The sequence below is a fragment of the Ochotona curzoniae genome, unplaced genomic scaffold (genome assembly GCF_017591425.1).
Source record: "Ochotona curzoniae isolate NIBS_2020 unplaced genomic scaffold, NIBS_Ocur_1.0 contig_2927, whole genome shotgun sequence".
Lineage (NCBI taxonomy): Eukaryota > Metazoa > Chordata > Mammalia > Lagomorpha > Ochotonidae > Ochotona > Ochotona curzoniae.
This window is the reverse complement of record NW_024465654.1, coordinates 3,247,028-3,271,725: the sequence shown is the minus strand read 5'-3', so window position 1 is coordinate 3,271,725 and position 24,698 is coordinate 3,247,028. Positions and strand designations below refer to the sequence as shown.

General features: G+C 53.0%; 1 protein-coding gene and 1 pseudogene across 1 annotated transcript; both read left to right on the top strand.

Annotated features, from left to right (window-relative positions):
* The first annotated feature begins 1,395 nt into the window (after positions 1–1,395).
* On the top strand, positions 1,396–1,810 carry LOC121155586 (annotated as a pseudogene).
* Positions 1,811–4,847: 3,037 nt separating this feature from the next.
* On the top strand, positions 4,848–22,006 carry C1RL (complement C1r subcomponent like). Its single transcript, XM_040978966.1, has 17 exons — positions 4,848–4,914; positions 5,404–5,632; positions 8,070–8,259; positions 9,149–9,274; positions 9,397–9,471; positions 10,345–11,113; positions 11,732–11,764; positions 16,004–16,232; positions 17,020–17,212; positions 17,496–17,645; positions 17,728–17,924; positions 18,168–18,315; positions 18,403–18,524; positions 19,347–19,425; positions 19,729–19,884; positions 20,528–20,602; positions 20,931–22,006. Coding segments are annotated over exons 1-17 (3,549 nt in total). The 5' UTR covers positions 4,848–4,912; the 3' UTR covers positions 21,707–22,006.
* Positions 22,007–24,698: the final 2,692 nt, after the last annotated feature.

The window sequence follows — 24,698 nt, the reverse complement described above, 5'->3', positions numbered from 1 at the left end:
CAACCTCTCTGTTGTGTTGCTTTTGCCTCCTTAAGCAAGCAACTGCATTTGTCATTCGTCAAGTGCCAGGCATTCACCTGAATACCTGCAGGTGATTCGTGGTCCTTGTGATAATCCTATAGCAGGCAGCCTTGTCCTCTCGCTGTTCTGCAACAGGGAAAGGGCAGGGGCTGGCTGTGGCCACAGAGTAGGATCCTTTCAGCTCTGGGGAGTGGGGCGAGCCACTGGGTGCCTCAGAGCTCAGAATGTCTTGGACTTATCTGGGAAGGCAACAGAGGATAGTCCATGGATTTGGGACCTTGCCACTCCTGGGAGAGACCCGGAGGAGGCTCCTGACGCTTGGCTTTGGCAAGGCCTTGCATCGGCTGCTGCAGCTTCTTGGGAAATGAATCAGTGGATGAAAACCTCTCACTGTCTGTCTCCCTCTCTCCTTTCCTCACCAGGTCATTCTGCCTTTCAAATAAACCTTATAATAATAATAATAACAACAACAATAATCCTGGTTCTCCTTTTCATCCCCACTTTCTGATCATGTATAGCCTGGGAGGCATCCAGCTGGTCGACCTGGAATTCACTTCCAGATCCCTGCTGTTCACGCTAACCCTGGCTTTGCAGGCAGGTGGGGAGTGGTGACCTTGTGGGTGTGGGATTCTCTCTCTCTTCTCTCTCTCTCTCGCTCTCCCTGCCACTCTACGTGCCAGTGGGAAGAACATGGAGTGCGGATAGTAAAGCAAGAAGAACCTGAGCTTTCTGGAAGCAACTGCCAGAGACCAGCGCTCCTGCATTAAAAGGCGCAGACCCTGAAGGGTGTCTACATGGGAGGGGCATGAGCAGGGACAGACATCAACTGGGCAGGCAGGGTGGGCCTGAAGGGCCGAGACCCATAGCCAATACTTCTTTTGGGGTTGATTAGTCCCCCTGCTGAGGCATCCATAACCTTGGTCAAGGCCTTAGTTTGCAGGTTGAGATGGCCCCAGGAGATGGCAGAGGCTCCGGGGACAAACTCTGGCTGCTGTTGGGCTCTTCCCCGTATAGAACAGCAGGTGGCAGCACTAGAGGATTTTCAAAACTAAAACCAAAAGATACAAAGTCCAAACTTCAAGTGTGTATATACCAGCCCTGCGTTTGCACCCCTGCGTGCCCGGCTCCTCTCCAGGGTGCAGCAGACAAGAAGCTGGCAGAGGCAGCAGAGCAGCCTGGCACCTCCCACCCACAGGGGAGATCTGCAGTGATCTTGAGCTCGGCTTTGTCCTGGCCCAGGCCCATCTTTTGCTAGTTTCTGGGGGGGATGAGCTGGCAGATGGAATCTCTCTCTCTCTCTCTCTCTCTCTCTCTCTCTCTCTCTCATATGTGTTTATCTGCCTTTCTAATAAAATGAACACTTTCCGGCTTGGGCCTTACGAGATGGCTCCGGCAAAGAAGGGCGGCGAGAAGGGCCGTTCCGCCATCAACGAGGTGGTGACGCGGAAGCACCCCATCGACCCCCACAAGCGCATCCATGGAGGGGGCGTCAAGAAGCGAGCTCCTCGGCCGCTGAAGGAGATCCGGGAGTTTGGCGTGAAAGAAATGGGTACTCCAGACGTGCACATTGACAGGAGGCTCAACAAAGCTATGTGGGCCAAAGGAATAAGGAGCGACCCATACCGCATCCGCATGAGACTGTCCAGAAAACGTGAGGATGAAGACTCGCCAACAAGCTCTAGACTCTGCTTACCCACGTGTCTGTCACCACTTTCAAAAATCTACAGACTGTCAAAGTGCATGAGAACTAAATAAAGTTGTAAGACTGAAAAAAAAGCAACAAATAAAATGAACATAAATATTTTTTGAAAGAAGATCTATGTTTACCTGCAATTTTGCTGTTTTTCTTTCTTCATCTGGTTTCACATCCCTTCCACCTGAACAACTTTCCTTAGCATCCCTCGTAGCACAGTCCTGCTGATGACAAAATTTCTTTTTTTCCATCTGAAAATATCCGTGTTTCGTCTTCTTTCTGGAAGAATATTTTTGTTAGAAAAGCAATTCTGAGGTGACAGTTGCTTTTCTTTAGCATTTTTTTTAAAACGTTGCGCTTGGGCCGGGGTCATGGCAGAGCCGTGCCTGTGACACCAACCATTCAATGTGGGCACCAGCTCAAGTGTATGACACTCCACTTCTGATCCAGACCCCCGCTAACACACCTAAGAAAGCGGTGAGGACGACCCAAACGCTTGGGTCCCGCCACCCATGTGGGAGATCCTGGCTTCAGCCTGGTCCAGTCCCAAACATTGTGGCCGCTAAAGGAGAGAACCAGCAGATGGAAGATATCGCTCTATAGCTCCCTCTCTATAACTCTTTCAAATAAATGAATACTTTTTTTAAATGCTTCACTGTCTTTTGGCCTTTGTTGTTTATTTTTTTTAGATATGTATTTTTTTTCATTTTGAATTTCTGAAGTATGTGTTACAATTTCATATAGACTGGGATTTCCTCCCCCCAAAACTCCCACCCCCCAACAGATTTTCCCCATTTTACTGTAGTGGTATAATCTTTCATAAGGAATTATAATCCCATCAGTCTCTTATGTAAGTGTATCCCAACATTGCTGGTACAGACAGACAGTCCATGTTGTTTATTTTTTTAAGATATATTTATTACTTGAAAGAGATTATTTGTCTACTGGTTTACTTCCCAAATGCCTGCAGTGGCCTAGGCTGGACTCATGTCAGGAGCCTGGAGCTTGCTCTGGGTGCAGGGGCCCACGGCCATCTTCCTCTCCTTCTCAGGTCCGTTAGCAGGGAGCTGGACAGAAAGTGAAGACGCTGGCTTTTTCACTCTTTCTTCTTCCTCCTTCTTCCTTTCCTTTCCTTCAAAGAATGTGGGGGAATGCCCAGGGCCAGAGCCTCAGCACACAGGCCAGGGGCCCTGGAAGACAGAGCCACGTGGCCAAGGTGGTCACCCAGGCTGGCGAGGAGGCGTCCTGGGTCTAGAGCCACAATACGTGGGACAAGGTGCACGTGGGAGATATGCCTGCTCACTCCAGTGGAATAGTCAAAGATTTCAAATACCTCTTCAAAAGGCACAGGATGAGCAGCTGCCGTCTCGGCCTCCTCTGCGTTAAGGCTGCAGCACTTTAAGGCTGACATGGCCCAATGATCTCTCTTGACCCCCTCTAGAGGCTGTTATTGGATCGCGGTTATTGGTCATATGACACTAATCTTAGAAACCACACTATTGCTTCCGGCAGTTTGCCCTACACTTCAAGCCAACTTCTACAGCATGTCACCAAATAATCAGGGACAACCAATACGTCTTAGAAAAGTATTTGCAGATCGGAATGGCAAGCCAAGGACCTGACATCAGGGTCCTAGGCAGGCAGCACCCATGGGGTGCCACCACACTGCTCTGGTTAGAGGCTAGATAACAGGGTCCTAGAAGACAGGCTGCGCCAGTGGCACAGCAAAACACCGATCTGGGAGCAGGCAGGCCCGGGGCCCATGGGTTCTAAGCAGGCTACACCCACGGCAGTCCTGGGCTGGCCATACCTGTGGTGCTCTACTGTGCTTGACCAAGGATTTGGGGCCAGGATCCTGGAAGACCTCCACTGATGGCCTCTGGTAGACCAAACACCTGATGAGTACCAACCAGGCCGTGTTACCAGTTTGTGAGCATCAGGCTAAGGTCCCAACAGGTTCTAGGTGATTGCACCCATGGCACCCAACCACACTAGGTGGATGGGGAGGAGACACTGACGGCCGTTAGTGTAGCCAAGAAACTTGAGGTTTCACTTCCAGTTGATCCCATAGGTGACATGCTCTCGGACCACAAGGACCAGACACCGGCGCGTGTGTCCTGGCCTCGGAACACACCGTGCATGTTTGTGGCAGCTTCTGCTTTGACTGCTGTGTAGGAGAGGCTCATGCCCAGGTACGCACAGGATGAGTCAGCCTGCTCCTGTGTACAATGGAGGCCCCGTACACCACGCTGAAAGACAAAAACACCCAGGAACTTCTCAGAGTGGTGTGGCGGGAACACAGCCAATGGAAACCCCTGCAACTGTTCTGGCCCCCGAGATGGATCCAAACCCAGGACATCCAAGGCCTCAGATCAGCAGGAAGTAGCTACATAAGATAAGATGAATCTATATCCTTTAGCAATACTTAAGAATAGAGGTCAGACTTTGTGCCCTAATCAACTGTGTAAAGATTATCAAAATAAAATAATAACAAACAAACAAAAAATAATGAGGGTCAGAAATCTCAGGAGGGAATGAAATGGGACAGAGAGATAGCAAACTTAGACTCACAAACGGGAAGTCACGCCTCCCTGCCTTAGGTGATGTTGTCAATCGGATGAGCCTCTCTCCAGGCTGAACTCTCCTTCGAGGGCACTGGAGGGCGGCGTCGGATAACCACTGCCCTTCCCAGGCTCAGGAGAGGCCAAACAGGGCGAGGATATCTGCCCCCTCTCTCTCCCTGCAGACGCAATAGGAAGGCAGAAATATCTCACCATTCTCTCTGCCTACTCTATCCATGACTATGTGTCTGTGATTTCCTTGTCTTTTAAATAAACTTTATCAAAAATAAAGAAAGTGGAGAAGCTGAAAATTAAACTGGTAACGTGAGCATCCCAAGAGGCAGCTGAAGGACCACACTGCGCGTTGAGTGTCCGCTCGCGGCCCCCAGGTTTTTCCCTTTGTGGGGGTGAACTATTCCTAAGCCGGACGGCAGGTGGCGTGCAACCCAGAAAATTTCAAACACACAGCTCAGTTACCTAACCAGTTTCCAGTAACTTCCTCCTCCCTCACCCCACCTTCCTGTTCCCCTACCTAAACCAAGTCCACTCGCAGCTCCCAGATGTCCAGTTCTGGAGAACTGGTCCCAGAGTGAGGACCCTCTGGAGAAGCCCTCCCTTCACCAGCTGCCCAGGCAAGATGTGAGTATGCTCTGCAGAAAGGCCTGGAGGAGGAGGAAGGAGTTTGGGGAGGGGGGAAGGGTGTACACACACACACACACACACACACACACACACACGGCAGTTAATGCAGAGCCGTGGCCTCTTACCATGCTCAGACTCAATGACTGAGCCAGGGGAAACATTCCAGGCTGGTCTCTCAGATCCCTGCCTGGGCTGGGTTTTACTGGGACAGGAAGCAACCCCCTATTTTGCAGGAAAAGAAGCAAGAGTGGTCTGCCTTGGAGGGGGGAGCTCTGCGTCCTGCAGCTGGAGGGGAGCCACAGGTTATGTGGGGCAGAGGCAGCAAGGAGTAGGCACAAGTGGCCAGGCCTCAAAGCTGGGGCCATAGCTGCTGGCCCCTGCCTCTGCCAGGGCTTAGCTTCATGGGCCCCCACTCCCCGCTAACACACAGACCTCAAGTCACAACCATGCCTCCTCCTCCTGTCCCCTCTCGCCCCCGCCCGACAGGTGGTGGCTGTTCCTCTGGGGAGTCCTCCAGGCTTGCGCCACACAGGGCTTCGTCCTCTTGGCCCAGCAGCAGCCCCAGCGGTTTGCCTCTCCTGGCTACCCCGGGCCATACATGAAAGGCCAAGAAACCAGCCTTGACATCGAGGCTCCAGAGGGCTTGGCCGTGAGGCTCGTCTTCCAGGACTTCGACCTGGAGACATCCCCAAACTGTGAGGGGGATGCGGTCACGGTGAGCCACAAGGGTCTGGTGGGGGAGTGGGGAGCTTGGGAGCCTGCAAGGCCTCTGGGAGGAGCTGCCGGGGGCATGTGGGAGGTGTCCCTGCCCTGCAGAGTGCGTCTAGAGGAGACGTGAAGAGCTCAGGGCAGAGGCCTCCAGGAGGTCATCCCTCCCTCCAGCATCTTCTTCCCTAGACACCTCCTAGGCCCCAAGGAGCAAGAGGAGGACAGCCCACAAATACTGCACACCTGCAGAATAAAAGTCAGGAACCCACACAGCGGTCGCTAAAATACCACGTCTTGCAGTAGCCCTGCCTGCTCTGTCAGGTACCAGAGTTGGGCCTGACAAGAGCAGATGGAGTAACCAGTGCGTTGAGCTTAGAGGAGTTGTCATAAAATAGATTTACAACAAGAGCTTTACTCAGAATCAGGACATTTTTAAACTTTATGTTATCCTTTGATTTAAACTGTAGGGCCAAGCACAGTAGCCTAGTGGTTAAAGTCCTCCCGCCTTGAATGTACCGGGATCTCATCTGCGCACTGGTTCGTGTCCCAGCTGCTTCACTTCCCATCCAGCTCCCTGTTTGTGGCCTGGAAAAGTAGTCGAAGATGGCTCAAAATCTTGGGACCCTGCACCCGCATAGGGCACTTGGAAGGGGCTCCTGGCTCCTGGCTTTGGATCAGCGCAGCACCAGCCATTGCAGTCACTTGGGGAGTGAATCATTGAATGGAAGATTTTCCTCTGTCTCTCCTCCTCTTTATATATCCTACTTTGCAATACAAAAATAAAATAAATATCTAAAAAGATTTACTTATTTTATTGGAAAGTCGGATTTTACAGAAAGAAGGAGAAACAGAGAGAAAAGATTTACTATCTGCTGGTTCACTCCCCAAGTGGCCTCAACGGCCAGAGCCGAGCTGATCCGAAGCCAGGAGCCAGGAGCTTCCTCCGGGTCTTGCACGCAGGGGCAGGTTCCTAAGGACTTGGGCCGGCCTCAACTGCTTTCCCAGGCCACAAGCAGGGAGCTGGATGGGAAGTAGACCAGCCAGGACATGAACCAGCACCTATATGGGATCCTGGCGCATGCAAGCAAGGGCTTTAGCCACCAAGCTATAGCACATTGCTGTTAAATATTTTTTTTTTTTAACTAAAAGTAGACTTGGGAAATTTCTTGAGTTGGAGAGATACCAGGAAAATAAATGAACAGTAGCAAGACAGTCAAAGGGAATTGAAGCAACCTGATTTAAAAGCTTATCAAATGAAGCGGCGACACCCCAAGTACTCAAGCATTGTGTCTGCAGGCTCCCACACATCACAAGGCTCACTCACAGCTCATGGCATGAGAGAAGGGGGATTCCCAAACAAGACCAGGAGCCCCAGGGAACGAGTCTTTGCTTCCCAGATAGTGACCATTAGAAAGTGACTCAAGAGGGCAGGTGCTCAGAGCATCCGTGACGACACGACATGGGACGCAGCATCCCAGGCCTGCGCCCTGTCTCCAACCCAGCTTCCTACGGATGCATGCCTTACGGGGAACAGCCCATGGCTCAAGTGACTCGACTCCCTGCCACCGAGGGTTCTGGGCGCCTGACTTTAGTCTGGTGCAGATCTGGCTCCTGCAGGCACTTAGGGACTGAACCAGCAGATGGAAGATCTCTCTGTGTCTGCCTTTCAAACACCTTAAAAGTAAAGGAAACTCGGGCCCGGTGCGATGGTGCAGTAATTAAGGTCTTCGCCTTGCATGCCCGGGATCCCATATGGGCGCCGGTTCTAATCCCAGCAGCCCCGCTTCCCATCCAACTCCCTGCTTGTGGCCTGGGAAAGCAGTCAAGGACGGCCCAAAGCTTTGGGACTCTGCACCTGCGTGGGAGACCTGGAGGAGGTTCCTGGCTTTGGATTGGCATAGCATCGGCCATTGAGCTCACTTGGGGAGTGAATTATCAGACAGAAAATCTTCCTCTCTGTCTCTCCTCTCTGTATATGCGCCTTTCCAATAAAAGCAAAATACATATAAAAAAAAATAAATGAAACTCTGTTTTTCAAAAGAAACTGCTCCGGGAAGTGGCTGTGCTGGGATGGTGGTGAGAAAACAAGAAGAGAAGCACGGGGCTGGCCCTCGGGTCTCTCCCTGGAGTCCAACAGGGAATCCCCGCCTTCTTAGAACTTCCAACCCGGTTCCTAGGGCAAGAAGCCCAGAGTCCCCGAAGAGCTTCTGGAAAGCCTAGTGGCCTTCCTGAGATAATGGTGTCAGCTAAAAGGCGTTGGACTATGTGCGAGAGAAACGCAGGTGGAGTCAGCATGGACCAGGAATGGGCCTGCAGAAGTGTGGCTTCTGAGCCCCAGAGGGGTACAGGCCTCCAAGGTGGGACCAGAGTCGTGCCTGGGGAGGTGACACCATGACAGGCCAGATCCAAGCACACCTGCCCCTCACTCCTCATCTCTGTTTCAGATCTCAGCCGGTGGGAAGCAGATGTGCCGGCTCTGCGGTCAGCTGAACTCTGCTCCAGGCAGCTCTCCTGCTCAGGGGGAGTTCGTGTCCCCAGGCAGGCGTTTACAGCTGAGCTTCCACACACGTGCTTCCTGCAAAGACCAGGACGCTCACCCCCACAAGGGCTTCCTGGCCCTCTACCAAGCTGTAGGTGAGTCTGCTCCTGGGGATGCAAGGAGGGGGTCTCCACCCTCTGCTATAACCCCTGGGGTGTCTTGAGGTGACAAATTGAAGCTAGAGCGACAGCTGAGGCCAGAGGCAGGTTGCTGCAGCAGCTCCTTTGCGATGGTAACATGGCATCCTGTTGACTGATGCACATGGTGCGATTCATGGCTCTCTATCGACAGAGCAGCTTTGGGTGTCTGTGTCCACCCCTGAGTGTCTGTGTGAGGGCATCTTTACAGCACATTGTTAGACACGGAAATGTTGGATTAAGAAACGAATTTTGGGGGCTGGCACAGTGGCTCAACACGTTAATCCTCAACCCTGTAGCACCAGCAACCCATATGGGCACTGGTTCGAGTCCCAGCTGCTCCACTTCCCATCCAGCTCCCCGATTGTGAGCTGGAAGAGAAGCAGAGGATAACCAGAGTTCTTGGGCTTCTGCACCCACGAGGGAGACCCAGAAAAGGCTCCTGGCTCCTGGCTTCAAGTCGGCTCAGTTTCAGCCATCACAACCGTTTGGGAAGTGAACAGCAGCGGATGAAGGATCTCTCTGTAATCTATCAAATACAAATAAATAAACCTTGTAAAAATGCATTTTCAATCTTGGTGCTGCTAAATTTCCCTCCAAAAACTTTTTACTATTATCCATCCACACCATCCATGACTAAAAGTACCCATTTCCCTGTACCACAAGTCGGTTATTTTTTCCCTTTGAGTGTTGACAGTCTGAGCAGCGAAAACCAGCCCAAATGGTTTACTGTGTGTTTCAAAGTCACTGCAGGGCAGAACTGAAGACAGCTGGGAACAGAGTCAGCCCCGCTCACCAGGGCTAAGTGCATGCTGAATCCCAACGCCTTCCGTCTGTCTTCTTCTAGCCAGGGATGCTGGCCAGCCCTCCTCCTGGGCCAGCAGGGACCCTGAGACGGTGAACGCATCTGCGGACGCCTCCTCCGGGATCCAGAGCCACTGCCAGGAACCCTACTATCAGGCGGTCTTCTCAGGTGAGGAGAGGGCTTCCATCCGCTTCCATCTGCTTCCATTCCAACCTAGAGGGCAGAGGCTCTGAGCGCCTGCTGTGTGAGCCCAACGCCCTCTAACTCTGCATCCCTTTCTTTGTCCTCAGGGACAGCCACCTGCACAGCATCAGGCGCCCGGAAAGACCAACAGGGGAGGGAGGAGGTTCCTCACTGTGTGCCTGGTGAGTGGTGAGCTGCCCAGCACCGTCCCCATGGACTTCCCCAGGTAGCCTCGGCAGTGATTGGAGACCTGGGATGCAGGGTGTTAAAGCAGATGGGGAAGGAGCCTGCAGAGGGCTCAGAGATGAGAAGGAGCTTTCCTTGTTCCCCCAGGGTTAAGACAAATCTGAGAAAGCGAGCCAATGCCACGGCATAGTCAACTAAGCTCCAGCTTGCAGCACTGGCATCCCAGTTCATGTCCCAGCTGTTCTACTTCTGATCTAGCTCCCTGCTTATGACCTGGGAGAGCAACAGAGGATGGCCCAAAGCCTTGGGACCCTGCAACCACATGGGAGAACAGGAAGAAGTTCCTGACGCCTGGCGTCATATCAGCTCAGCTCTAGCCATTGCAGCCACTTGGGGAGTGAACCAGCAGATGGAAGATCTTTCTGTCTTGCTTTCTCTCTGTAAATCTGCCTATCAAATCAATAATAATAAATCTTTAAAGTATGCTTCTAAAGCTTTTTAAAATATATGTATTTAATTATTTGAAAGGAAGTTAGAGAGAGGGAGTGAGATTTTTCATCTGCTGATTCACTACCCAAATGGCTACAACAGTCAGATTTGGCCAATCCAAAGCCAAGGGAGAAGAGTTCTTCTGGGTCTCCCAGCATGTGCAGGTGCTCAAGGACTTGGGCCATCCTCTGCTGCTTTCCCAGGCACGTTACCGCGGAACTGGATCAGAAATGGGGCAGCCGGCACCCATATGGGATGCTGGCCCCACAGCCTGAGGATTAGTGTGCCATGTCACCACATCAGCGCCTAGAAACAAGTCTTTAATCGATACGTGCTACTGCAACCACTGATTGTTCATCTTGCCCTCCCATCTCTTGCAGTGTGTGGGCAGCCAGTCACCCCCATTATCCAGGACCAGAAGACCAGCAGTTCCTCCAGAGCTAAGTTGGGTAACTTCCCCTGGCAAGCCTTTACTAGCATCTACGGCCGTGGTGGTGGGGCCCTGCTGGGAGACCGATGGATCCTAACTGCGGCCCATACCATCTACCCCAAGGACAGCGTCTCTGCCAGGAGGAAGCCACGTGTGGATGTGTATCTGGGCCACACAGACATCGAGGAGATGCTGAAGCTGGGCAGCTACCCCGTGCGCCGCGTAGTGGTGCACCCAGATTACCACCAGGGCAAGTCCCACGACTTCAACGGGGACATCGCCCTGCTGGAGCTCCAGCACCGGGTCGCGCTAGGTCCCCACCTCCTCCCTGTCTGTCTCCCAGATAACGAGACTCTCTATGAAACCGGCGTGCAGGGCTACATCAGTGGGTTTGGCATGGAGATGGGCAGGTTGACCACCCAGTTAAAGTACTCGAGGCTGCCCGTGGCCCCCAGGGAGGCCTGTGAGGCCTGGCTCCGGGAGAAGGGCAGGACGGAAGTGTTCTCAGACAATATGATCTGTGTTGGGGACAATGTGCAGCCAGACAGTGGCTGCCAGGGGGACAGTGGCAGTGTTTACGTGGTCTGGGACACCCGTGCCCATCGCTGGGTGGCCACAGGCATCGTGTCCTGGGGCATCGGGTGTGCCACTGGCTATGGCTTCTACACCAAAGTGCTGAACTATGTGGAGTGGATCAAGGCAGTGATGGGCAGCACAGAGTGAGCCTGGGATTTGTGGCAGGGACTGCCTGGCACCAAGATAAAGCAAGCTGCCGTGTAAGACAGCTTCTCTCCTCTGGGCCTACTGCACCCCACAAAGGAAGTGGGGATCCCCCAGCACCTTGTGTCCCTCTGCCTCCCAGTGCCTTGGCACCAGGGCATCCCCCTATGGTTCAGCAATTGCCACCTTCTTACACTTCATCCCTTAATACAGCTTCTTCCGTACCTGCTTGTGAAAGAGCCACCTGCTCACATATTCAAGCGGACAGGGTGTGGATGGAGGGGCCGTCACAGCATTCGTTTCTGATGCCTTCAAGGACCCTGCAGCTGACTTCCGAGTCATCAGACTGTCAACCCTGACAGTGACAGCTCTCTGTCTCCTGTATGCCAGGTGCCTTGTGCATCATCTCACCTAACCTCACACTGTGTTTGCAGAAAACCTGTTATAATCTGCCTTGCACACAAGGAGTTACAGGGACTCAAGCCAAAGCACCCCCAAACTTGTGTCACTCCAAGGCTGTGGGGTACCTCTCAGTCACCCTCCAGGCTTTCCCAGGGCCTCATTCCCTTCCAGGAAAGGGGTGTCACCCGCCCCACATGCACCCCCTTTTCTAACAGGTCTGTGGCTGAGCCCTACCTGGAGATCCTCAAGTGTGGGCCTCCAACATCCAGAGCCCTGGGACCCATGTGAAGACCAACTCTCTCTTTTTTTTGGGGGGGGGGGTGGCGGAAGCTAGATTTGAGATAATGAAAATTTGAAAGACAAAATAAAATACAATTTCCCAATGGAAATAGAAATGAAACAAACGAGAGTACATTTGTTAGCACAGCTGGTTAAGCTACTGCCTGCGGCCCCAACATCCCATATCAGAGTTTCACTTCAAGTCCCAGTTGCTCAGCTTCCAACCCAGCTCCCTGCCACTGGCCCCGAGGGAAAGCAGCAAAAATGGGCCGAGTGCCTGGGCACCTGCTAAACACCTGGGAGTCATGGCTACAGTCCTGACTCCTGGCTTTGACTGTCCGAGCTATTGTGATCATTTGAGGAGTGAGCCAGCAATGGGAACACCACTCGCTCTGGGACCCTGCCTTTCAAATACAATCTTTTTTTAAAAACAAACTTGCTTCTAAAAAACACTAAAATTGTAAATAGATGAAGCCACTATTTTCGTAAAGATTTATTTATTTTTATTGGAAAGGCAGACTTACAGACAGAAGGAGATACAGAAAGATCTTCCATCCATTGATTCACTCTCCAAATAGCTGCAACTGTTAGAACTGAGCCGATCCAAAGCCAGGAGCCAGGAGCCTCCTCCATGTCTTTCATCTGGGTGCGGAGTCTAAGAGCTTGAGCCATCCTCTGCTGCTTTCCCAGACCATAAGCAGGGTGCTGCCCGGATGAGGAGCAGTCAGGACATGAGCAGGTGCCCACAGGGATGACAACGCTGCAGGCAGAGAACTAGCCTGATAGACCATTGTGCCAGCCCCCGTTACTTTTATTTTTTTAAAACCTCAACACAGGAAAATATTTAAAATGCAAACTACTAAACAGACATTGCTTTATGTAATCCATATGATTTTGGCCGGTTGATTTCCTGCCATTCTCTGTTTGCTAAATTCTGTTTAATGAAAGTTTTGATGCTGTTTTTTGTCCTTATTCTTAATGCTAAAAAAAATGGACATGTTTCTGCCTGCCGAGACAAAATGTACATACCTGTCTATCTGCACACTCTAGATCCAGCTCTCCAGCTCTCGCGTTCCAGACACATTTAGCTACACCCAGAGATCTAAAGATATAGATGAGCTAGATCTAAAAATAGAGACGGTGAGATAGAGGCAGATTCAGAGAGCAAAGCCTACCATTCCATAAAGAGAGGGATCTTTTCCCCAGAATCCACCCTTCTTTGGAAGGGATAGAGCAGACAAGCATATTCCGTGCCAGTTTTCAAACAGGTGCACAGCCATTTCACTCGGCTCGCTCTTCTTTCTGCTCTTGGTATGACACCAGGTTTTAACAAAAATGTATAAATCAAGATTATTTTGAATGGAGTCAAGGCTAGGCCCGAGGAGGAAGTCCTGTTATTTCTAGCCATGGTGTGTGTTACCAGGATTGGAACTCACAGCCCCTAGAATGCTCCATGAGCCCAGGGCATAACCAAGCATCCCGGGGATGTTGCGTGGTACAAGGGCAGATGTTGGGGGCTGCCGCTGTGGCACAGTGGGTAAAGCCATTGCCTTTGGTGCTAGTATCCCATAGGGGCATCAGTTCCAGTCCCAATTGCTCCATTTCCGATCCAACTCCCTGCTAATGTGTCTGAGAAAGCCGCGGAGGATAATCCGACTGCTGAGCCCCCTGCAGCCGTTGTTGGAAACCCCAAAGGGTCAGATTCCTGGCTTTCGATCAGCCCAACTCTAGCCATTATGGTCATTTGGAAAGTGAACTAGTGAATTGAAAATCTTTCTGTTCTCTCCTTCTCTCTCTGTAACCCTGCTTTGCAAATAAATATATATTTTTAAAGGGCAGATGTTGCAAGTCTCTAGGATGAGTGAGAGGGCTTCTGCTGAGACTCACCTTGGAGCCCTTACTTCCTTATGGGATCTGCCCCTGTTATGAACACTCACACTCAGAGAAATCAGCATCCTAAGGTGCCATTTTCTAGGCAGGATTACATGTCCTTCTTGTCTTCTGATTGGTCCATTTCTCCTCTCTCCTATCTTAAGCCTTTCCTGACCTGCAAGGGCAGGGGTCGTGTCATGGTCAAGTCCAGAATCAGTCCTGCCCCCAGACCCATTCCTCAGCTCTGATGCATCCAGCTGCAGGAGGACCCCACAGGTCTTCCACAGGCGTGATGACGCGTCTTGGAAAGGGCACCTGGCACATAACACAGCTTCCAGTAACAGGAACAGTGGTGGATAGATGAGTGGCTGGAGGGTGGGACTGAGCTCATGAGGACGCGAGCCTGTGCAGGACCGCGGAGGCCTGCTTTCCAGTCCAAGCCTCCCATGGGGCAAAATGTCTCTGGGTTTTTAGAGGCACGCAGAGCTGATAAAGAAAAATTTAGGAAGTGTGGGAGCTTTTCAATAAGGGCACGACAGCCCTGGGGCAGGAGACCCATGCCAGCCAGGGCCCTGCCCTCCCCTCGGAAAGGATGAGCCATTCCTGCTTCCCAGCCACACCCTTTTGCATAACCCTCAGGAACTGAAAGCACATGTCTGGGAAAAGAGGCCACCTCACTCCCTGGCTTCCCTAAAAATCAAGCTCACTGACCAGCCTGAACTACGGAGGTGGCAAGCAATTGTATCAACAGCTGGTGCTGCCTTGGGGGTCACAATGCCATGGCAATTTCCCCCCTACAACTGAGTGTCACTCGTGAGTAAAGTAGGCCAGGACCCCTGACAACTAGGATCCACTTTCCTCTCTGCACCTGCCCTTTGCCCCACCCTGCTCCACTCCACGGCCCTGACACCTCACCCCGGGTGCTGGCTCTTCCTGGACCACAGCAGAACCAGGTCAGAGGACACGTGCAGCTCCCCATCCCCCAGTTCCCTTTGAGTCAGAGCCCTGGACACACAGCAGCCACCCCTAGGAAGGCCTCTGCAGAAAGGGGATGCTCATGAGACAAAAAAGTGTAACAGATATTAGGTGCAATCGTGAAGTCACTTATGGTGGTACCTGCACCCCATAACAGGGTGCCCGTGTTTGCGTCCCAGACTCACTCCTGAGTCCAGCTTTCTGCTGATGCATGCTTTGGAAGGAAGAGGTGATGGCTAAAATACCCAAGCACCTGACATCCTCATGGAAGACCTACACCAAGTTGCCACTCCGTGGGAATTTCCAAAGGAATGGCCTCGGCCAGTGTCTATCTCTGTCTCTCTCTTGCAAATAAAATAAGGTTTAAACTATTTTTTAAGAAAGAAAGCAAAAAGTTAAGGAATGTTTGTTTTTTTTATTTATTTATTTATTTTTATTTTATTTTATTTTATTTTAAAGTTAAGGAGTGAAAACCTCCAACCCACCAGTGCCAAGCCCCTCAAACCTGACTCCAGCCGCAGGCCTTCCGCATAGAGACCAGCAGGTGGCACCACCACCAGGGATTTCAAAATCAAAACTAAAGTGGAAACTCAAATTTTTGTTTTGTTTATGCAAATAGTCTCTTCCCTAACATTCCTCTGGGAATGGGCCCCCTCCACCTCCACAGTCATTTCCTCAGCTCGGCCTCCTCTGCACGCCCTGCTCTCGCCTTCAACACGCAGGGCGGGAGGGCGCACTCAAGGAGAGCCGGGGATTGCGAACCCAGTCCCAAGAAATGTGAGTAAGGCTGACGGGCATTTGATGGGAAGGAAAGCCAGGGGCAGGCATGGGAGACCCCTTCATCCTGCTCCCGTGTTATTCAGGGAGCTGGGCACATTCCCTGTCCCTGGGTGCACTGCTTAAACGCACTTACAGGTAGCCCCCACACCTCCTGAAGCTGTGCAAAGCCGCAGAGAGGCATTCCCCAGGCAGCGAGTGGCAAGCGGGGAGGGGATCCCCTATGTCCAGGAGGAGGACCCTCGGTGCTTGTCCATGCTGGTTGGGCTTTGGGAGCACCGTGGCTGGCAACCCTCACCCTCACTCTGCTGGTCCCAGGCCAATCCTGTTCCGGGAAGAGGAGGTGCAGGGGTCGGTTGGGGAGGGAGTGAGATGATAATGAGATGACCTCCGGACTGGACATCGCCCTGGGAAAAGAACACAGCAACAGAGGCTGGCCACCCTAGTCTCACCTAGTCTCACCTAGTCTCCCTACCCCCAATGTCTCAGGGAGGTCCCGCATGGGCAACAGGGACCAAGTGGAGCGCCAGGCGCTCCCACCACGCACCCAGCCACTGCCTGGACCCCTTGCTTCTTTCTGGCAGGTGGCTCCTCTGTGTCTCGCTGCTAGCCTTGTTCTGCAGGGCCGGAGGCTCCATCAACATGCCCCAGAAGCTCTTTGGGGAGGTGACCTCACCCCTGTACCCCAAGCCGTACCCAAACAACTTTGAGGCAACCACGGTGATCTCGGTGCCCGCGGGCCACCGGGTGAAGCTGGTCTTCTGGCATTTTGACGTGGAGCCCTCCGAAGGCTGTTTCTATGACTACGTCAAGGTAGGGGGCAGCAGGGGACTCCCGGAAGCAGAGGCACTTGTGCTCCCACAGTCCTGGCTAGCCCTGGACACAACTCAGCTCATGGCCGAGCATGGGGTGCTCTCAGGGTCGAGGGGTCCCCCATGAACCGCAAGATTCACAGAAGAGGAAGAACGGGCTTATCCACAGAGCTTGCGGGCAGCTGCTGTGCCTCAGTTTCCCTTCCCACACCTCCTTCACAGAGCCACAGGAAGGGAAATATAGACAAAGGGAACCTTCCAATCCCCTCTTTCCATAACAACAACAACAAAAACAAAACCAGGACTCGGGGAAAACCTGTGGATCCCATGAAAGTGGCACATCCTCAGACAGAACAAGGTCACCGAGCCAGGGGGCAGGGCACACTCACGGGTGCTGCTGGCTGTAGCCGTGGCACGGCTGTCTGCAGAACATGAAATGAGACAAAAAATCAAGTAGCCCAGTACAGGCTCTAGGAATGAGTGATGGTAAAGATCGGACATCTGTGGGAGTAACCTCCCTCCCCCTGCCTGTCACCCCAAGAAATGGCAGAGAAAAGAACATGAATAGGGAAGGGCAGGAACCCAGTGCAGTGCCAAAGCCTCAGGCAGACATAGTGGCAACCCCGGTGGGAGTTGGCAGCCCCTGCCCCTTCTCCCAGAGTCGAGCAGGGCGAGACCTATGTGCTGCGCCAGGAGTCACTCTGGGGCGAGGTGAAGGCCCCCACGGCCCTCCACACGGGGAGCTGGGGTTCTTCTCCCTAGTTCCAACCTAGCCCCTCTCCGACCAGATCTCTGCTGACAAGAAGAGCCTGGGCAGGTTCTGCGGGCAGCAGGACTCTCCATTGGGCAATCCCCCGGGAAGGCGGGAGTTCGAGTCTCAAGGCAACAAGATGCTGTTGACGTTCCACACCGACTTCTCTAATGAGGAGAATGGCACCGTCATGTTCTACAAGGGCTTCCTGGCCTACTACCACGCTGTGGGTGGGTGCTCTTTCTTGTTCTCAGCCGTAGGAATGGGGAACAGACAGAACTCGGGGAGCCAGAACCCTGTTTTCTGAGCAGGGCTCATAGCTCTGCCTGAACCCATGACTCCACTCCAAAAGAGCTTCCTCCAGACAAGGCCTGGTCACTTGGGTTGTGTGCATTTTGGGCAATCCCCAGAGAGCCGTGCCAGAGCCCGGGAGGTCCCAGGGAGGGCAGGGGCTGACTTTGTCCCTAGGCTTCTGATGCGTGTGCAAGCCTCCCCTCCCGCACCCCCTTCCAGACCTCGACGAATGTGCTCCTCAGACGGCCAGCTCTGTGGACGATGCTCCCCAACCCCGCTGCCAGCACCTGTGCCACAACTACATTGGCGGCTACTTCTGCTCCTGCCACCCAGGCTACGCACTCCAGAAAGACAAGCATTCCTGCCAGGGTGAGTCCTGGGAGCGATGCGGAGTCGGGGAAAGGCAGGGGCTGGTTGGGCCCCTGTGACCCGGCACCATCCGCACTTTCAGCCGAGTGCAGCAGCAGGCTGTACACTGAGCCTTCCGGCTACATCTCCAGTCTGGAGTATCCCCAGCCCTACCCGCCAAACCTGCAGTGCAACTACAGCATCCGGGTGGAACGCGGTCTCACCCTCCACCTCAAGTTCCTGGAGCCCTTCGAGATTGACGACCACCAGCAAGTGCACTGTCCCTATGACCAGCTCCAGGTGCGGCTTCCGTGAAACGGCCCCCTCCTTTCTTCTCCCTCTCCTTCCCCCAGCATCCTCCCAGCCAAGCGGGACCAGCATCACGCCAGTGGATCTGGCCAGTCCCCCACACAGCTGGACAGGAGCTGAAAACACACACATGGTCCTGCCACCCTGGCCACCAGGCCGCTACCCTGCTTGGCCCCTGGTCCAAGAACCTGAGCTGATGCAAATCTCCTGCCTCCTCCTCCTCTGCTCCCCCAGATCTATGCCAATGGCAAGATGCTGGGTGAGTTCTGCGGGACACAAAAGCCCCCCGACCTAGACACCAGCAGCAACGCTGCGGATCTGCTATTCTTCACAGACGAGTCGGGGGACAGCCGAGGCTGGAAGCTGCGCTACACCAGCGAAAGTAAGCTTGCCTGGGGCCCCAGGGTGGGGAGGAGGAAGGAAGGACAAGCAGCTCTGAACTAACCATGCCTTCTGGTCTCCCTCGCAGTCATCAAGTGCCCCCAGCCCAAGGCGCTGGACGAGTTCACCATCATCCAAGACCTGCAGTCTCAGTACCAGTTCCGTGACTACTTCATTGTCAGCTGCAAGCAGGGCTACCAGCTGGTGGAGGTGAGAGCCCCGGGCTGAGGGCACAGAGGCAGTCTCAGAAGGAAATGCAGACGGGGAGGCCCGCAGTGGCTGTGGGTTCACCCCTGCCTGGAATCCCAGACAACACAACGTTTTAAAACCACTGAGGTCTGCAGGCCACAAGGGAGGTTTTGCCTGGGTCCATCTGGAGTGCAGGCTGGGCCTCGGGATGAGCGTGCTATGCTGCCAAGCGGCAGGTGAAGTCTCATCACTCACTGTAGATTGCAAAACTGAAAAGGCAGGCTGGAGGCGCAGCGACTTGTTCAGCATCGTGTCACGGTTCTCGGATAGCAGGAACTAGGACCCAGCTGGACCGTGTCCTCCCCTTGACTCACCCTGGTAACGTTATTCTGGGCCTGCCCTCCAACCCTGGAAGGAAGGCAGGATTCAGCCATCGGCCCAGCTCGGATCGCTGCGAGACTCAGATTGTTCTTAGAAACATACCACTGGAGTCACCCAGCATGTGGCACACGATACGTCGCACATCCGGGTGTCCCGGGGCAGCACTGGTATTGGAGAGAGACTGCAGTCTGGAAGAGAAAAAGAGGTTCAGGGCACGTCAGGGAGAGATTGTGCTGCAACGCAGAAAATGCTCCACTTGACACGTGATGACGGGGGTGGGGGCAAAAATGACGAATGGTGGGGAGAAGATGTCCAGGTCTGATCTTGAGCTCTGGGCTCTGACTTCCTGCCAGGGACTCAGGATCCAGGGGACTGGCAAAGCAGAAGGAAAGGGAAACCCATTCCCCACAGCACGTGCGGGGCATCAGGTACTCAGCATGCTTCTCACCTCTGCTCCAACAGGGCACCAAAGCGCTGCTCTCCTTCACGGCTGTCTGTCAGGATGACGGCACATGGCATCGCGCCATGCCCAGATGCAAGAGTAAGTCATGGCTCAGGGGTGTGTCTGCCTCTCGCCAGCTTGAAGAACCGGGCTGAGAAGGAAAGGAACCCCAGACGAGGCCTCTCACGAGGGAGCCTCCCCTGTGACTTGTCCCTAAAGCCTGAGGCCCTTAGGACACACTGAGCCCTCAGCTGCACCCACACTCCTCACGCTTGCCATCTCTGTTGGGCACACTTCTCCGGGACTCAGCCTGTCCAGCAGGCAGACGACTCCCATCCCTTCCCACTGAAGTTCTAGTCCAGTCTTTCTCAGCTCTTCACATGGCCTTGTGTTCTCCCAAAGTCAAAGACTGCGGGCAGCCCAAAGACTTGCCCAACGGGGACTTCCACTACACGACCGCCACGGGCGTCAACACCTACCAGGCCCAAATCCAGTACCACTGCCGGGAGCCATATTACAAGATGTACAGCAGAGCTGGCATCAGTGAGGCCACACGAGGTAGGAACTGGAGAACGTTTCGGTCTCTCCCTCCCATCTTCTTGGGGAGTCCTGTGGCATTTCTTCCTGTAGAACCTCTAGGGAAAGTGTATTCAGGTGTCTGCCTGGAGCGCTAGCTTCAGCAACATACGTTACATCCCAAGAAGGACCTAATAGGTTTGAAGAAGTAGGTATCTGAGCTGATGCAAAGAAAAGATGGACCCTCTCAGCCCCCTCTACCCTGCTTGGCCCTGGTCCCCTCTCAGCCCCCTGCTAACACACACCCCTCGAGGCAGCAAATGACAGCTCAGGTGTGTGGGTTACTGCCACCCACGTGGGAGGCTTGAATTGAGTCCCCAGCTACAGACTGGAGCCTGGCCAGCCCTAGCTGTTGGTAACATTTGGGGCGGGAATCAGCAGATTAAAGACCTCTCTCTCTCTCTGCCTTTCAAATAATTTTTTAAAAACGTTTTATAAACAGAAAAAACAAAAAATACATATGTGGAGCGTCCTGATACTTTTGAAATCCTTTATACAGACGGCGAAAAGACAGGTCACTGGGCGCCCTCCCTGGGCCTCCCCCACCGCTCCCCCAAGAGCAGGCTCAGGGCGCTCTGGCCTCTTGCCGCACCTCCCTGTCTGACCCTGCCTCCTCTCTCCGCAGGCACGTTCACCTGCACAGCCCAGGGCATTTGGAAGAACGAACAGGAAGGAGAAAAAATCCCACGGTGTTTGCCTGGTCAGTGGGAAACCTCAGAGCACACAGAAAATGGGTGAAGCAAGGGGAGATGGTGCCAAGCTGAGGGAGGGGGGAGGAGACACAGGAGACAAGGTCCCCAGGAGGATGGGACGGAGGGACGGAGGGACGGAGGGACGGAGGGCAGGGCGCAGTGCTGCCAGGCCAGTCGGAATGCCCAGGGCCCAGGTGGAGACTTGGGAACGAGGAAGGAATCCACCAGGACAAGCAGGCCAGCGAAGGAGGCTTGTGAATAGGACCAGGAGCAGGGCTGCGGAGGGGGCGGGACCTGGCGCTCACCTGGCCTTGTCTCCTGATTCCTCCTCTCCAGTTTGCGGGAAGCCGGTGCATCCGGTGCAACAGCAGCAACGCATTGTCGGGGGCCAGAAGGCCAAACCGGGGAACTTCCCCTGGCAGGCGCTCACCTCCATCCACGGCCGGGGCGGCGGTGCCCTGCTGGGCGACCGCTGGATCCTCACAGCCGCCCACACCCTATTCCCCAAGGACCACAGCTCGCAGCTCAATGCATCCGTGGACGTGTTCCTGGGCCACACGAACGTGGAGGAGATCAGAAAGATGTCCAATCATCCCATCCGCAGGGTCAGCATCCACCCAGATTACCGTCAACACGAGTCCCATAATTTCGATGGGGACATCGCCCTTCTAGAACTGGAAAACAGTGTCACCCTGGGCCCCAACCTCCTGCCCATCTGCCTCCCCGACAACGAGACCTTCTATGACAAGGGCCTCGTGGGCTATGTCAGCGGCTTTGGGATCATGGAGGAAAGGATTGCCTATGACCTCAGGTTTGTCCGTCTGCCCGTGGCGAGGCGAGAGGCTTGTGAGCGCTGGCTCCGGGAGAAAAATAGGAACGATGTGTTTTCTGAAAACATGTTCTGTGCTGGGGACCCGACCCTCAAGCAGGATGCCTGCCAGGGAGACAGCGGCGGGGTCTTTGCGGTGAGGGACCCGCACAGCGATCGCTGGGTGGCCACGGGCATCGTGTCCTGGGGCATTGGGTGTAGCAGGGGGTATGGCTTCTACACCAAGTTACTCAACTACGTGGACTGGATCAAGAAGGAGATGGGGGAGGAGGAGCAGGACTGAGCCCAGGATGCCCCCGGTCAGAAGCCAGAGTAAAGGGTGGGAAAAAAAAAGCCACCTAAGCAGGTGTTGATAACCACTAAGACGATTAAAGCCACGGATGCAGAGATGTGCTGTGTGACATGAACTCTGTCTGCTGTGGTCCCACCATAATTCTTCACCTGAAATCTCTCAGGCGCCCTTTCTTCCCTCTGTAGCTTTCTGGGCGTGCAGCTGCCAATCCCTCAGCTATCATTCTGCTCTCCCATTTTTGCACCTTTGTATAGTTGGATAAACACCCTTTCCAAATAAAATGTTACGAGAGATTCTATAGCATGCAGTGCCTCAAACGTGGTGTTTAATTACTAGGAAGTTATATAGTGTACTCATATTTTAAATAGTTAATTAACCCTTCCACTCTCAATTCTCTCCATTCCCAAACATGATCCACGTGTACCTGTGATTTCTTTGCCTTTTTAAAAAATACTTCTTTATTTTTGTTATCAGAAAAGCAGATCAAACTTACAGGAGAAGAGACAAAGAGAAAGAACCGTCCACTGGTTCACTCCCCAGATGGCAACAACAGCTGGAAATGTGAGCCTGTCTGAAGCCAGGAGCCAGGAGCTTCTCTGGGTCTCCCATGCGGGTGCAGGGTGCCCAGGCTTTGGGTTGTCCTCAACTGCTTTCCCAGGTCATAAGCAGGGAGCTGGATGGGAAGTAGGACAGCCAGGACACGGACCAGCATCCGTGTGGAATCCTGGCACTTGCAAGATGAGAATTCAGTTATTCAGTCATTGCATCAGGCCCAATAACTATATTATAAGTAAATATATATCTAAATATGTTTACTTAAAAATGCAATGAGAACAATTAAGTTTATTTGCACTTTTAGAATTAGGGTTATAGCAGCTGATACAGTGGTTCAACAGGCCAATCCTCCATCCTGTGACCCCAGCACACAATTTCGGTGCTAGTTCGTGTTCCAGCTGCAACACTGCCAATGCAGTTCTCTGCTTATGGCCTGAGAAAGCAGTGGAGGATGGCCCAAGTCTTTGGGACCCTGTACCCACGTGGGAGATCTGAAAGAAGCTCCTGGCCCCTGGCTTCAGATCAGCTTAGCTCTGGCGGTTGCACCCATTTGGGGAGTGAGCCAGTAGGTAAAAGATCTTCTCTATTTTTTCTCTATATATAAAATCTACCTTTCAAATAAAAATAAATATTTTTTAAAAGAATCAGAATTATAGAGAATGTATTTCCATATTTTGTTTTGATTTTATACTATGAAGAAAATTATTATGATTTTCCAACATGTATCACATATTGGCCCACTTCCTCGGGCCCTGACACCTACATGGGCCATGCAGATGGAGTCCGGGGCTTCTGGGATTGGCCTGCTCCAGCCCTAGCTGCTGCTGCCATTTGGGAGTTGAACTAGAGGATGGAGGATCTCCATCTCTCTGTCTGTCTCTCTCTTATATCTCTCTGCCACTCAGACAGATAAAAAAATATTTTTAAGTTAATGGCTTTTTAAATAGCTCACATTCCAATCTCTATATATCCCCTACTGGAGTGGGCATTTGGCAGTTAAATCACCACTTAGGACACAAGAGTCCCATCAGAATACCTGGTTCAAGTCCCAGCTACTCTACTTCCGATCCAGCTTCCAGCTTGTGTGCACTCAGGAAGCAGGAGGTGATGGCTCCAGCCACGGAGTCCCCACCACAAACACTGCCCAGAGGTGACTCCCAGGGCAGCAGAGAACACCACAAGAGAAAAATCCCCAAGAAAGGAGAAAGAAAACCACATGTGATCATTGCAGGGGAAAGTCCCCTGAATCAGCAGGGCTGAGGGCCGGACCTGACCCCAGCAGCCAGACCCAGCGCCGAGCCTTCCCAGGACTTTGAGCAGAGAAGCAAAGCAGCCTCTCACCAGTCGGCTGGGTCTGCTAAGGCCCTGACCGCGGAGGGGGAAGGGAGTCCCAGAGAGGTCAATGCATCCTGGGGAAGGGGGAGGGAGGATCAATGCTCAGAAATCATTGCTTTTACCCAGAAAAGCATGAGGCAGTGAAATGACGGAGGCAAAGGCCACCCTAGAGCTGGGCTGAAACATGAAGGGGGGAAAAAAGGAACTAGAAAGTGTATAATCAAGGGTTTTAAAAAATTTGCTGCAAAATGGAGTAAATAGATAGGGCAACTGTGGGAGGAACTGTTTAAACAACGTGTTTATTTGCTGATGGGAATTGCACAAGAGGGAGAAAATGTGAGTGATGCATGGGGGCAGGACAAAGCCGTAATCTCGTTGGAAACTTGGTTGAATTATCTATGGTAACAACGGGGGCAGGAGGGAGTACAAGTGAGCATTTCACTAGATGTTATGATAGAAGCATATAGAAGTTCTCCCCTATTTATGAAGATGTTCTTTATTTGAAAGGCAGAGTGACAAAGGTTGGGGGGGGGGGACAGAGAGAAGGAAATCTTCTTCCCAATGGCCACAGTGACCAAGGTTGGACCAGGCTGAAGCTAGGTGCCTGCAACTCCCCCTGTACGCAACTGGGACTTGAACAGGCACTCGTGTGACGTGGGATGCCGGCAGCTCAACCCACTGCCCGCGACACCATCCCTCTTTGCTCTCCATCAGTCTCAGTGAAGTGAGAGATAAAGACACAAGGTCATCAGGTAATGAAGATGAAGACGGTGTGGGGATTTGAGGAGAGAAGGAATGAAATCGTCATCTAGGAGAGTGGGATCAGGGGGTTGTGGCCAGGCGCTAGAAAGGTCCCCTGGAGCTTCCTGCTCAGCTGTTCTTTGATGCGGCAGTCTCATTTTTTGGTTACATAAGTTTGGTTGTGAGTTTTTCCCCAAACACTGGCAGATACACCCATACAGGCAAGACCTCAATTTGGGGGACCAGCATGACGACTCAATTAGCTAACCCTCCACCTTCAAATGCCAGCATCTTATATGAGCCCTGGTTCTAATCCCAGCTGCTCTACTTCCCATCCAGCTCCCTGCTTGTG

Coding starts and splice junctions, on each gene's coding strand:
- C1RL (XM_040978966.1), top strand. Junction 9,472..10,344: donor GGTTCCTCACTGTGTGCCTG/GTGAGTGGTGAG, acceptor CATCTCTTGCAG/TGTGTGGGCAGCCAGTCACC. Junction 11,765..16,003: donor CCCTACCTGGAGATCCTCAA/GTGTGGGCCTCC, acceptor TCTTTCTGGCAG/GTGGCTCCTCTGTGTCTCGC.